Genomic DNA, 15,146 nt, shown 5'->3' with positions numbered 1-15,146 from the left:
CGTGCAGTCACTAGAGGCAGGTGAGGCCCAGCCTCACCTGCCATCATGGAAAGAAAAAATTGTAAAAAGAAAAAAAAATAATTAAATTGTTATATGTATCCAGTGATTATACTATAAAGTTATTTTCCATTTAACTTCACCAGTTTTAGATTATTTTTATTCAAAATCGCTGAATTTTCACATTTGCCGTTCAAATACTGAGAAGAGACTTGCTGTGATCAGCAGCCAGTTGAGGCACGTCACTGCGTTGTGCCGCAACATGGATTGCGCAATGACTCGGCTAACTGCTGGCCTGCTGTGCAGTGAGACCGTATTGCTATATTAACTATATTATACATTTCCATAATTTAGTTAGCTGAGGTATATCATGTACAGTGTATTTTGTCAACAACTGTATGTGTGTAAGTATTTATTGTGCTGAGCAATCATAAAACTGCTGCGAAGACGCACTGTGTGAGGCTCGCAGTAATCCCGCCTCCTGGTGGAGAATGCACCCCCTGACGGGAGTGTTGTATCAACTAAAGCCCACACTTAAACTTTCCACGTGCAAGATTGAATCTATTTAAAAAATGTATTTATAACAAGCCAAAAAGTGCAAAAACAATAATGTTCGTGTTGGAGGAGTTGTGAATGACAGGGCCACAACATTAGGTACACCTGCAGACTGCAGCACAGATTTCATATTTCATTTATTCACAACTCCTCCAACACGAACATTATTTTTGCACTTTTTGGCTTCTTATTGAGCTGCTGCATTTTTTGGTTGGGTTGTTTTTCTTTTGAGTAATTTCTACATTTCTAAAAGGGGAGGGATGTAATAGAGGGATCTATGTTTGTCTGTTGCCATCACCTGGTTAATGTTGGCTATAGCGTACTGGGTTTACTTTTTGGTTGGCCAACGATTTACGTGGTGTTGCGCACCTGATGTCAAGTGTGTTGAGTCTGTTCTGATGTCTACAGTAAAGAGAAGTCTACAATACAGAGACGTACTTCATCACCTCGCCTGGTTATTGCCTCCAACCCAATATATTACATAAAGGTAAGACCATAATAACGTTGTTTTATTAAATGTGCTTTTTTGTGTGCTAGTTTGTATGTGTAAAGTTAAAGTTAAGTTAAAGTACCAATGATTGTCACACACACTAGGTGTGGTGAAATGTGTCCTCTGCATTTGACCCATCCCCTTTTTCACCCCCTGGGAGGTGAGGGGAGCAGTGGGCAGCAGCGGCGCCGAGCCCGGGAATCATTTTTGGTGATTTAACCCCTAATTCCAACCCTTGATGCTGAGTGCCAAGCAGGGAAGAATGCTGGTATGAGCTTTTAAACATAACCCGTTAACTGCTGCCAATCAAATGGTGAATAAGATACTCTTTAGGGTTCATATGTTTGTAAATCTGACTGTGATGAAGTCAGTGCCTCACCAGCCATGAACCTCACCGCACGTCACTCCTAGATATACATATAAATGTACATAACTTAAAAAAAAAAAGTTAAAATATAAAAATATATAAATAAATAAAACGCCCTCATCAAAATGTAAAAAAATACAGATAAAGGCATCATGGTAATTAACTAAATAGCACCCGATTCATAGATAGCCTACACATTATAGCATTGTTAAAACAACACATTTAATGGCTCCGGACTTCAGCAAAGTAATGTAAATATGTACACTACCGTTCAAAAGTTTGGGGTCACCCAAACAATTTTGTGGAATAGCCTTCATTTCTAAGAACAAGAATAGACTGTCGAGTTTCAGATGAAAGTTCTCTTTTTTTTGGCCATTTTGAGCATTTAATTGACCCCACAAATGTGATGCTCCAGAAACTCAATCTGCTCAAAGGAAGGTCAGTTTTGTAGCTTCTGTAATGAGCTAAACTGTTTTCAGATGTGTGAACATGATTGCACAAGGGTTTTCTAATCATCAATTAGCCTTCTGAGCCAATGAGCAAACACATTGTACCATTAGAACACTGGAGTGATAGTTGCTGGAAATGGGCCTCTATACACTATGTAGATTTTGCACCAAAAACCAGACATTTGCAGCTAGAATAGTCATTTACCACATTAGCAATGTATAGAGTGTATTTCTTTAAAGTTAAGACTAGTTTAAAGTTATCTTCATTGAAAAGTACAGTGCTTTTCCTTCAAAAATAAGTACATTTCAATGTGACCCCAAACTTTTGAACGGTAGTGTATATACCAGGGGTCGGCAACCCGCGGCTCCGGAGCCACATGCGGCTCTTTGACCACTCTGATGCGGCTCAGCTGCATACTTGCCGACCCCCCCGATTTTCCCAGGAGACTGCCTCTCCTAGAAATCTCCAAGGGCAAATATTATCCTATTTTCACTCTAATTACTTAATCAAGGGCGTGCCCTAATGGCACTGCATTAATTGACCTTTATAGCATTTACAAACAGCGTGCCAGCCCGGCCACATGTTATATGTTGCTTTTATTTGCACACGTAGGCGACAGCAAGGCATACTTGCTCAACAGCCACACAGCTTACACTGACGGTGCCCGTATAAAACAACTTTAACACTGTTACGTTACAAATATGCGCCACGCTGTGAACCCACACCAAAAAAGAATGACAAAAACAATTCTGGAGAACATCCGCACCGTAACACAACACAACAAATACCCAGAATCCCATGCAGCCCTAACTCTTCCGGTCTACATTATACACCCCCGCTACCACCAAACCCTCCCACACATACCACCCCCCCCCCCCTCTCCGTGCGTCGGTTGAGCGTAAGAGTTAGGGCTGCATGGGATTCTGGGTATTTGTTGTGTTGTGTTTATGTTGTGTTACAGTGCAGATGTTCTCCAGAAATGTGTTTGTCATTCTTTTTTGGTGTGGGTTCAAAGTGTGGCGCATATTTGTAACGTAACAGTGTTAAAGTTGTTTTTGTACGGCTACCGTCAGTGTAAGCTGTGTGGCTGTTGAACAAGTATGCCTTGCTGGCACTTCTTGAGCAAGTAAAAGCTACATTCTACATGTGGCCAAGCAGGTACGCTGTTTGGGCAGGCTGTAGAGGGCGCTAAAAGCAGTGCCAGCACGTCCTGAAATTTAGGAGTCTCCCGGAAAATTGAGAGGGTTGGCAAGAAAGACGCTATCAAGCGCCATTCAATTAAAAGTCGCGGGCCGCACTAACATTAAATTTCCTTATGCGTGCCGGTGCGTGTGTCAGAGACCCCTGGTTAACATAGCGCAAAGCAATTTAAGCTTTGTATGCGGTGTTTTTCATTTTAAATTTTCAAAAATTTTTTGTGGCTCCCATTTATTTTCTTTAATTTGTGAAACTTTCCAAAATGGCTCTTTGAGTGGTAAAGGTTGCCGACCCCTGGTATATACCATCAAACAGTCTTGAGTAATTTAATATTCAACCTCTATATTCATTTAATAATCATTGAATAATGTTTTAGGTATTCTTTATAATTGATAAAAGGCAAAGACTAACGCTAATATGCTAACATTAGCGACTTACACTTTTGTCTTGTTTAAAAATGTGTCAATTGTCAACAATATAATACAATACCTAAATAGTAGTCATTAATACAGCTTAATTTACTGGAAAGTTTTTTTTCTAGTCCTATTTTTATTATTCCGAAAATAGATAGGAGTTTGTCTACTACCAGATAAACAATGGTCGCTTTAAATAGTTAATAGTTACTTACAGTGCCACTCCAGCAAGTAGCCTCATCCCGGTAATTATCTGCATTAGCATCCTGGGCTTGGACTCGCGCTTCACTTCGACAACAGTCTGCGAGCGAGTGTCTCAATTCGAGTTAATTAAATACAAAACATCAATGTGAAAATAATAAAAACAAATTACATTTCAGGGCCAAGCCAGTTCCCTTCCTACAAATTAGTTGCATATGTTCTTTGAGTTTGAAACAACAGTTGTTTACAGTAAAGTAGGTGTACTTTACAGACGGTCGGAAAATTCACGGAGCCGAGTGTAAATTAACCCTACATAATTCGAACAGAGTCGTAAAGAAATAAAGGCAAGACAGTAGTAATATTAGCACTCCATTCGAGGTGTGTAACGATTAACTTGCGTGTACTGTCCACATATAATTTACTGAACTCTGGAACACAGATTAGCGGAAATGTGGCCTCTCCCACGCTGCTTCACCGCCCCTGAACGCCACACGACAGAGAGACGCGACTTAACAAGTCGGCGAGTTGTTTCCATGTGAAAAAACAACACAGTTGCACCGTAAGTAAGCAACACGCACCTAAAATTAATTTTGCACGCTCTGCATTGTGTTCATTATATTGCTGTATTGATTTGGTTTTGTGTCGATGTAAAGTATGCCACAGAAACACGGAAACGTGTACTAACCAGGATTGGAGCATGAAAAAATGTCACAGTTTTACTGTGGATCTGTGTAGAACTATTAATGTGATTTTATACTGTAGCCTACTGTACTATTTAATATTTCTGTATATGTCATTTGTGATTGAACGGTACTGTACTTTGGACCCATTTGAATATGTCTGATTAGGGCAATCATGTTGTGTTGTTGATGGTGACAGCTCTGGAAGCAGTATGGCAACAAAATTATCCAATTTAAGAAGTGTTATCATCGTACAGTAGAATTAAATATTTCATCTTTTTTTTACTTGGACAAACTAATCAGTGTTTAATATTGCGAAAGAGCCATTTTCTTCTCTAAATCCGTGTGAGGATTTCTGTTCTCAATTGTTGATGACTGATGATAACATTGATTGATTGATTGATTGAGACTTTTATTAGTAGGTTGCACAGTGAAGTACATATTCCGTATAATTGACCACTAAATGGTAACACCCAAATAAGTTTTTCAACTTGTTTAAGTCGGGGTCCACTTAAATTGATTCATAATACAGATGTATATACTATCATATATACTATCATCATAATACAGTCATCGCACAAGATAATCACAATGAATTATTTACATTATTTACAATCAGGGGTGTGGAGGGGGGGGGTAGGATATGGACATCAAGTAGTGGACATAGAGAGAGAGAGAGAGAGAGAGAGAGAGAGAGAGAGAGAGAGAGAGAGAGAGAGAGAGAGAGAGAGAGAGATCAGAAGGCATAAGAAAAAGTATCTGCATTTGATTGTTTACATTTGATTATTAGCAATCCGGGGAGGGTGTTAGTTTAGGGTTGTAGCTGCCTGGAGGTGAACTTTTATTGCGGTTTTGAAGGAGGATAGAGATGCCCTTTCTTTTATACTTGTTGGGAGCGCATTCCACATTGATGTGGCATAGAAAGAGAATGAGTTAAGACCTTTGTTAGTTCGGAATCTGGGTTTAACGTGGTTAGTGGAGCTCCCCCTGGTGTTGTGGTTATGGCGGTCATTTACGTTAAGGAAGTAGTTTGACATGTACTTCGGTATCAGGGAGGTGTAGCGGATTTTATAGACTAGACTTTTATAGACAACCAAACCCCCCCCCCCCCCCCCCCCCCACACACACACACACACACACACCCCGGATTGTAAATAATGTAAATAATTCAATGTGATTATCTTGTGTGATGACTGTATTATGATGATAGTATATATGATAGTATATATCTGTATCATGAATCAATTTAAGTGGACCCCGACTTAAACAAGTTGAAAAACGTATTCGAGTGTTACCATTTAGTGGTCAATTGTACGGAATATGTACTTCACCGTGCAACCTACTAGTAAAAGTCTCAATCAATCAATCAATCAATGAGTGTCAAATGAAGTGAGGTCGACGCGAGCAATAACGTCTTGGTGATGATGAATGGTTTAAATCTTTCAAAAAATATTTTTCTTAACAGTGTAGAAATTCACTTCATCCCATTTTAAATATTTTTTTCATGATCGTTTTATACATTTGCCTCTATCTTTTTAAAAACCTGAAAGTACCTCTTGGTCACGTGATTGCACCCCAGCAATAAGAGGTAGGTTGTAACGTGCTACATTTTTCTCTGTAACATTTATTCAATAAACTTTTTGGATAATTTGTTTTTGTCAAAGTAGGTTTAATGCAACATACTTTTTACTTTTACTGGAGTATTTTTGTGAAAAAGAAGAAACACTACTTTTATTCTGTTACGTTGTCTTTCATTCCATGCATAACATTGATTTATACTGGCATTATGTTTATTCATAATCTATTGATGACTGTTTGCAAAAACGTATTTTAGGCTTGTTCATACTTGCCAACCTTGAGACCTCCGATTTCGGGAGGTGGGGGGTGGGGTTGTGGTCGGGGGTGGAGTGGGGGCGTGGTTAAGAAGGGAGGAGTATATTTACAGCTAGAATTCACCAAGTCAAGTATTTCATATATATATGTAGATATATATACATATATATACATCCTGAAAATATGCAATCAAAACTGTGTTTAGATAATTGATACTTCAAACTTGCATAAATAAATCTTAAGGAATATAACATAACTTGGCTTCTGAGAGCTTCAAAATGTAATGAATAAAATGCTAAAGTTGTTGATAAACAAGCAATTATTTTAATAATTAAATATGGTCATTTTAAATTAATTATTATGATCATTTAAAATTAATTACTTCAAATATGTTTATTTTAATGTATAATTGTATGGCTGGATGTAATAAGGAGTCAGAAAAAATACAAATAAAAATACAATTAATTTTGATGTTTTTAGCAAAATATAGTAAAAATGTTTTTAGTTTTTAAAAAAAATACATATACTGTATATATTTATTTTTAGGTAAGATAAACATAATAATACAATTTATCTCTAGTCTGGATGATTTAGTTCTTGTCACCCTGTTGTCCTCCTGTCTCTTCCCCAAGGATGGCTCCATGAGCTGGGCAAACGCCTGGAGATGCCCTACGTCAGTGGTCCCCAATCTTTTTGTAACTGCGGACCGGTCAACGCTTGAAATTTTGTCAGACGGAGGTTAATAAAAAAATACAATCATGTGTGCTTACGGACTGTATGCCTGCAGACTGTATTGATCTATATTGATATATAATGTAGGAACCAGAAATATTAATAACAGAAAGAAACAACCCTTTTGTGTGAATGAGTGTGAATGGGAGAGGGAGGTTTTTTGGGTTGGTGCACTAATTGTAAGTGTATCTTGTGTTTTTTATGTTGATTTAATTTTTTAAAAAAAATAAAAAAATGTTTTTCTGGTGCGGCCCGGTACCAATCGATCCACGGACCGGTAATCGGCCTTACGTCAACAACACAGTCTGCGGCCCGTCGGTGCGCAGCTCGTACATCGCCGCCCTCTACTTCACCCTCAGCAGCCTGACCAGCGTCGGCTGGTCAGGCTGCTGACCTACTGATAACCTACTCAGTGGCCTAGTGGTTAGAGTGTCCGCCCTGAGATCGGTAGGTTGTGAGTTCAAACCCCGGCCGGGTCATACCAAGGACTATAAAAATGGGACCCATTACCTCCCTGCTTGGCACTCAGCATCAAGGGTTGGAATTGGGGGTTAAATCACCAAAAATGATTCCCGGGCGCGGCTACGCTGCTGCCCACTGCTCCCCTCCCCTCCCAGGGGGTGATCAAGGGGATGGGTCAAATGCAGAGGACAAATTTCACCACACCTAGTGTGTGTGTGACAATCATTGGTACTTTAACTTTAACTTTAACTTTAACTTTAAATGTGTGCGCCAACACGGACGCCGAGAAGATCTTCTCCATCTGCACCATGCTCATCGGCGGTATGCCAGACGCCTCGTATGGAATAACGTGATTGGGCAGGCACGCTGTTTATAACGTGGGAAAGCGGACGTGAAAAAAGTCTGTCCTCACTCAGGTCCGCATGGAGCTGGAGGGGGCGTGGCCTCCAGCTCCGGCTGAAAACCGGGAGATTTTCGGGAGAATATTTGTCCCGGGAGGTTTTCGGGAGAGGCGCTGAATTTCGTGAGTCTCCCGCAAAATTCGGGAGGGTTGGCAAGTATGGGCTTGTTAGAGATATTTCTTTCAACGAGCAATATGTCACGTGACTTTGTTTCACTTGTGAAGTTTGACTCCATTTCACCAATCAAACACAGCCTGGTGGTCACATGACCTCACTCGAACTATACAATATGAAAAGTGACATGACGTCAGACGAGGCAGCGCAACTCTTCAATGTTTACCTCACAAACTAGGAAAAATAACAGTTTTATCATATGCTGTCATCTGTGTGTCAGTAGTTCACATTTTAGCTAACTTCCAACTGTAGAAAACATTTTTTATTTTTTATGTTCAAGTCAGTTGCAAGCTTTATTACAGTTATAACGTCATAGGTGACTGTAAAATGTACCGGTAATATCTATTGTAGTACATGTTGTAGTAAGGCCTCAAGTCACCCACATGCATATATACACACACAAACTATGGTTACAGTGAAAGTACTATTTAAAAATTAGACACTAAATTAATCAGAAGTTAGTAACCAGTCACGCAGTTACTGAATACTTACTTATTCTTACTCAAGTAAATACCTGGTTGACTACTTTTTACTTTTACTTGAGTCAAATTACTCTGAGGTAACGGTACTACTACTCTTACTTGAGTACAATCTTTGGCTACTCTACACCCACATCTGATCTTAACAATCATTATCAAGCAGCATTATCACTGGAGGTTAAGGTAGAAATCTTTGGGCAGCTCGTAAAACGATTAGAATTACGATTCTGTGGCTATGTTTTGATTATAAATAAGAGTAGTCATACATCTATAATTATAATTATTTTATAGTATATTATTATTTTATTGTATATTGTTAATTTCCATCCATCCATTTTCTTATATATTCTAAATTAGTTTGAAGCAACAGAAGAAATAAGTGCTAAGCAAAGTTAAAAAAGTGTGGATAGAACCACGTTACAGCCGAAAGAAAGCAGCTATTAAAAGGAAACTAACAAGTAAATTAAAAGTCTAGAGAGAATATAATATAACAACAACTGATGCTGTGTCAGGATTGTCAGTCCGTACATATTATGTAAAAGGAGATACATACGTTTGTGGTGTATATACCAAGGGTAGTATCAGTATATGATCGATACTAAAGTGATTAGGTCGATATTTTTATTTTCTCATAATCCTTTTTGTTTTTGTTAATGTTTACAAACTAAGAGAGTCCTGTGGACACAGGAGGACTTTGAGGTTAAAAAAACAAAAGTTGAATTGATTATTAAATGGTATGTACAGCAATATGAATGTATTTATGGTGAGTGCTCTTGACAGCATTCATCATAAATACACTGAAACATTGACAGTAAATTCATGTGATCGGAATCAGCAGATTGGAACATTCCTACTTAGATTACATGAACAAATAAATTAATAGGGTGGCCTAGTTTTTCACATTACTGTAAGTAAATATATTCTGCAGTGCTGGGATATGCTGGGTTTTTGGCATTCCCCTTTATAAAGATGCCAGCATACCTGTTAAAGCTCTGGTATCAAGCTTCAAAGATCTATTATCTGATCGCGGCCTTGCTGGGTTTTGTATAAAAGGAACAGGCAATTGAATACATTCCAATGTTGCAGCACGTCTGCTGAGTCTTACATTGTTTGATTTCAGATGAGACTGATGTGTTTCTGCGGCGCCTTGCTGCTCCTCGTCGTCCTTCCTGCTGGTTGTCAGGGAGGCAACATTTTGGTCTTTCCGATCGAGGGCAGCCACTGGGTGAACATGGACATCCTCATCCGAGAGCTGCACTCACGGGGGCACAATGTTACCATGGTGCGTCCCCTTAAGACATGGTACATCAAGGACAACGCCTCCTATTACCACACCGTCACCATCCCAGTGGAAAAGACCTTGGACAAAGAGTTCATCACTAGCATGATTGTTGAGATAATGGAGTATGAGAGGGGTTCCTTACCCCTGACGACTTTTCTACATTTAACCGTTGGCATGTTCGGAGTCTTCTTTAAAGCTCACAATTATGTGGGTGAATTTACCACAGCGATGCTGGATGACAACGACCTAATGAGGAGATTAAAAGACAGCAACTTTGACCTAATGCTCACTGACCCCTGCTGGGGTGGAGGTGTCATTGTTGCCAAATATTTGAACCTTCCTCTTGTGTACAACGTTCGCTGGATTATTGCTACTGAAGGTCATTTCGCCATCGCTCCTTCGCCGCTATCTTACATTCCTCTTACAGGAACGGGAAACACCAACAAGATGAGCTTTTTTCAAAGAGTCAAAAATGTGATTGTGTTTTGGATTGGCTACACACAACATAACTTGGTGATTAAGTACATTTACCAGAAAATATGTGACAAATATCTGGGGCCGGATAACGATATGCACCATTTACTGCAGTCTGCAGACCTTTGGCTCATGAGAGTGGACTTCGTGTTTGAGTTTCCTCGCCCCACCATGCCCAACGTCATCTACATAGGAGGATTCCAGTGTCAACCTGCCAAGCCTCTACCAGACCACCTGGAGGAGTTCATGCAAAGTTCTGGAGAACATGGAGTCATCCTCATGTCTCTTGGGACTTTTGTGAGCGAACTTCCTGCCGACTTAACCGAAGAGATAGCGACATCATTTGCCAAGGTGCCTCAGAAGGTCATCTGGAAATATAAAGGTGCTAAACCTTCAACTCTTGGCAACAACACTCTCCTGGTGGACTGGATGCCACAGAACGACCTCCTTGGACATCCCAAGATGAAACTCTTTGTGGCTCACGGCGGGACAAACGGTGTCCAGGAAGCTATGTATCACGGAGTGCCCGTTGTGGGAATACCTTTGTTTTTCGACCAGTATGACAACTTGCTGCGTCTCTCAGAAAGAGGAGCAGCCATCATACTCCAGTTAACCTCAGTGGACAAAGACAACAACTTCCTGGAGGCCATGCAGGAAGTTCTTACAAATTCGTCTTACAGGATGAACATGCAGAGCCTCTCCAGGTTGCACAGAGATCAGCCCATTGCACCGCTCGACAACGCCATCTTCTGGATCGAGTTTGTCATGAGACACAAAGGTGCAGCTCACCTGCGGACCGAATCCTACAAGATGCCCTGGTACACCTACTACTCTGTGGACGTGTATCTGTTCCTAGCTGGAGTTGTCTTAGCAGTATTGATCATGTTTTGGATCACAATCAAGTGTTTATATTCTGCTTTGTGTCGGAAGAAAGTCAAACGTGAGTAGTCAGTCCGTATAGTCTGTATTTAAAACGTTCACACGCACCTGAAAGTCTACAAATCAGTTGTACTCTCAAGGCCATGACAAAAATGACTTGTCCAGGAGCCATAGCGTCCAGATGACCAAAATCTTTAGCTATTATTTTGCTCCTGAACACATATCTGGCGGTCAGTTTTTGTGTAATCTGTAGATAACTAACTGCACTTTGAATACTCTCTTCCATCTCCAGAGTCTTTGTTTCCTACTATTAGTGTGACGTCATCTACAAAATTGGAGCACATTTGCCCGCATAGACAGTGTGGATAAAGACATGTAAAATTATAATTTTGATCACTTGATTGCCTGTTTTGTGACCCTGGTCCATGATTACTTCAAACCTGATACAGTTAACATTATGAGTAAAAAAATAAATATAAAATAATCCCCATTTCCGAACTTCGTGGCTCTTCAATAGACACTGTAGCCTGTGTTTCCTTGTGCTCGTTCAGCGATTTCTTCGAGCATCTTGAAGAAAACATCAGTAGAAGAGTACTCAAAAAATAGAATACTTGCAGCTCACCTTTTTATCTCAATTTGAACGCTGAGTCTGCTCTTTTTTTTTTTTTTTCTGAAGGTTCGGACTCAGTCTTTCTTCCCTCAAGGGTGTTGTTGATTTTTCTGATTGCATTTGGCTTGAGTCTTTTAAATCGTATGCATTTAAAATCCGACCAAAACACTTATTTTCACTTTTTTATTCTTTTAAAGTCAAAATCGTCAAAACCTTTGCTGCAAACTAGACTCGTCTCGCTTTGTACGTCAATTGGACTGAAGAGGTGCAAACTTTCTTCATATTCCCGTCATGCAGGCTGACCCCTTCTTTAGTTGTATTGCTACAACCTGCAACAATGCATCTGTTAGACATATTTGATAATTCCTTCAAATTCTGCAAAAAAATATCACGTTTCAGGATGAAGATGCTACCAAAACAAATACTACACAATATGAAATTGCCTCCAGTCTGTGACGTCAGCAGGCTGATGCAGGCCTACCCACATTTCGGAGCTAAAAGTGTGCGATCTAAAATGTGCTGAAACCCGTTAACAAGCCTAAAATCACGACTGTGTCAATTTTGGGGGGAATTTTACCTTCATTCATCATTTTGGTACCGGTACCGGTACCAAAATATTGGTATCGGTACAACACTACCCCTAATACATGGCAACTAGTTAGCCTTGCAGACATGCCATCAATGATTGTATGAGCTTGAAAGAGGTCCGTATGAATATGTATTATTTTTGGTGGGACAAACCATACAACTCAATGGTCCAAATTTGGTCCGCAGGTCCCACTTTAGGCACTTTTGCATGCGGTTTACAACAATGGAATACCCTAGCACAGTGGTTCTCAGCATTTTTTCAGTGATGTACCCCCTGTGAATTTTTATTTATTTAAGTACCCCCTAATCAGAGCAAAACATTTTTGGTTGAAAAAAAGAGATAAAGAAGTAAAATACAGCACTATGTCATCAGTTTCTGATTTATTAAATTGTAATAATAATATTGCTCATTTGTAGTGGTCTTTCTTGAACTATTTGGAAAAAAATATATAAAAATAACTAAAAACTTGTTGAAAAATAAACAGGTGATTCAATTATAAATAAAGATTTCTACACATAGAAGTAATCATCAACTTAAAGTGCCCTCTTTGGGGATTGTAATAGAGATCCATCTGGATTCATGAACTTCATTCTAAACATTTCTTCACAAAAAATAAATCTTTAACATCAATATTTATGGAAAATGTCCACAAAAAAATCTAGCTGTCAACACTGAATATTGCATTGTTGCATTTCTTTTCACAGTTCTTTTTGACAGACATTTTAGTGAGGGTCAAACCATCATGGCATGGGGGAAACTCTGCATTTATGGTAATGAATGGAATAGCCTACTTGATTTGATGTTCAGTTTATGAACTTACATTCATTTTTTGTTGAATTATTATTCAATAAATATATTTATAAAGGATTTTTGAATTGTTGCTATTTTTAGAATATTTAAAAACAATCTCACGTACCCCTTGGCATACCTTCAAGTACCCCCAGGGCTACGCGTACCGCCATTTGAGAACCACTGCCCTAGCACTTTGTCCCTTCGAGGCACGCAGCTCCGATAGGCGTGACTTATCAGGTTACACCATTGGTCACAGCCACTTATTGTTGTACGTGTAGATTAGGTATCACGTTGCAATGGCATTATCGTTAATAAACGACATGTCTCAATTCATCACTGGCTGCGTCCTTCTCTTAAACAAATAAACATCCCACCTGAAATAGACGCCTTTATAAGTGTTGGAACACAATCCGTTCTGAGGCGCTGTTTGATTTTGAACATTTTGAACCCCATTTTTCCTACGGTAACTAAAGAAAATGGAATTTATTCATCCCAGGTTCAGACTGCCACCACTACAGCCTTCATTAGGTCAATCAGGACTGAAGAAAAGATAATCGGCGTCCGCCTTTGCACCCATCCAGTTCAGGTAATGGTTTAGTAAAGCGGGGTGCACACATGAAGACATTTACTTTTGTCCCAGTTTCCCCCCTTTCAACTAAAGAGAGGAAACGTCTGATTATCTTATGTCACAGGTGTCAAACTCAAAGCCGGGGGGCCAGATGTGGCCCACCACATCATTTTACGTGACACGCAAAAGTCTGGAAATAATAAGCCTCAATAAAGTACTTTATCTTTTCTTATTAAATGCATTAATTCTTTCCATTTTGACCGAAAAAAAATACATGTACTACATACACTTACATATCTTTTATATATATGTATATTGGACACACCTCCTCATTCAATATGTTTTCTTTATTTTCATGATTATTTACATTGTAGATTGTCACTGAAGGCATCAAAACTATGAATGAACACATGTGGATTTATGAACTTAACAAAAAAAGGTGAAATAACCGAAAACATGTTTTATATTCTAGTTTCTTCAAAATAGCCACCATTTGCTCTGATTACTTTTATCGCACACTCTTGGCATTCTCTCGATGAGCTTCCAGAGGTAGTCATGGTTTTCACTTCACATGTGTGCTTGAAGCTCATCGAGAGAATGCCAAGAGTCTGCAAAGCAGGAATGAAAGCAAAGGGTGGCTATTTTGAAGAAAATAGAATATAAAACATGTTTTCAGTTATTTCACCTTTTTTTGTTAAGTACATAACTCCACATGTGTTCCTTCATAGTTTTGATGCCTTCAGTGACAATCTACAATGTAAATAGTCATGAAAATAAAGAAAACACATTGAATGAGGAGAAAGTGTGTCCAAACTTTTGGCATGTACTGTAATGTAACATATACTGTATATATTTTCTGATAATCCCACAAATATCATACATTCGAAAAATTGTTTTAAATCTTAAATATCTGCCAGACTTATGATTTCACAGCAGGTTATCCATTAAATTGTACACTGTGAAAAATGACAATGGATTTTTACGATAAAAACAGGCACCTCAGTTGTCAGGATTTTACCGTCAAATTCAGTGGTAAGGTATGAGGTGGCGACTTGTCCAGGGTGTACCCCGCCTTCCGCCCGATTGTAGCTGAGATAGGCTCCAGCGCCCCCCGCGACCCCAAAAGGGAATAAGCGGTAGAAAATGGATGGATGGATGGATGGATATAATGCTAGAAAACACAGTAAATTTAATGTTAAAATTCTGGCAACTGAGCTACCAGTTTTTTTAACCACAAAATCTACAGATTATTTAATCAAATAATCAAATGCATGGGCAATTGTGTAATGATATCATAAGGTAATTCCGAATACAGATATATTTATATATTATTCAATTACTGTGACAAGTGGACCTCTAAGGGCAGCCATAACTGCCATGTGGCCCCCAATGAAAACGAGTTCAACATCTTATTAGATTGTCTGATATGATTGTCCTGTGGTCTGAGTTGTGTTAAAAGTGAATCTGTCCCGATAGTCGACTCCAAAACTCTTCACGTCTCCCATGTATTTGCTCCGCTAA

General features: G+C 39.1%; 2 protein-coding genes across 3 annotated transcripts in view; one reads left to right on the top strand and one right to left on the bottom strand.

The window, feature by feature from the left end:
- chrna5 (cholinergic receptor, nicotinic, alpha 5) overlaps positions 1-3,889 on the bottom strand; it is a 31,149-nt gene extending 27,260 nt beyond the window's left edge. For both annotated transcript variants that reach the window (XM_062024090.1, XM_062024107.1), the window contains exon 1: positions 3,685-3,889. The gene's annotated coding sequence lies outside the window, so the exon portion shown is untranslated. The remainder of the gene's footprint in view (positions 1-3,684) is intronic.
- A 272-nt stretch (positions 3,890-4,161) lies between these two features.
- On the top strand, positions 4,162-13,423 carry LOC133631882 (UDP-glucuronosyltransferase 2C1-like). The gene is made up of 2 exons (XM_062024058.1): positions 4,162-4,229; positions 9,552-13,423. The coding sequence occupies exon 2, from the start codon at positions 9,552-9,554 to the stop codon at positions 11,133-11,135; it is 1,584 nt and encodes a 527-aa protein (XP_061880042.1). The 5' UTR covers positions 4,162-4,229; the 3' UTR covers positions 11,136-13,423.
- Positions 13,424-15,146: the final 1,723 nt, after the last annotated feature.

The sequence above is a fragment of the Entelurus aequoreus genome, linkage group LG02, assembly GCF_033978785.1.
Source record: "Entelurus aequoreus isolate RoL-2023_Sb linkage group LG02, RoL_Eaeq_v1.1, whole genome shotgun sequence".
Lineage (NCBI taxonomy): Eukaryota > Metazoa > Chordata > Actinopteri > Syngnathiformes > Syngnathidae > Entelurus > Entelurus aequoreus.
Note: the sequence above shows the minus strand (reverse complement) of the source record. Positions and strands in the feature narration are given on the sequence as shown.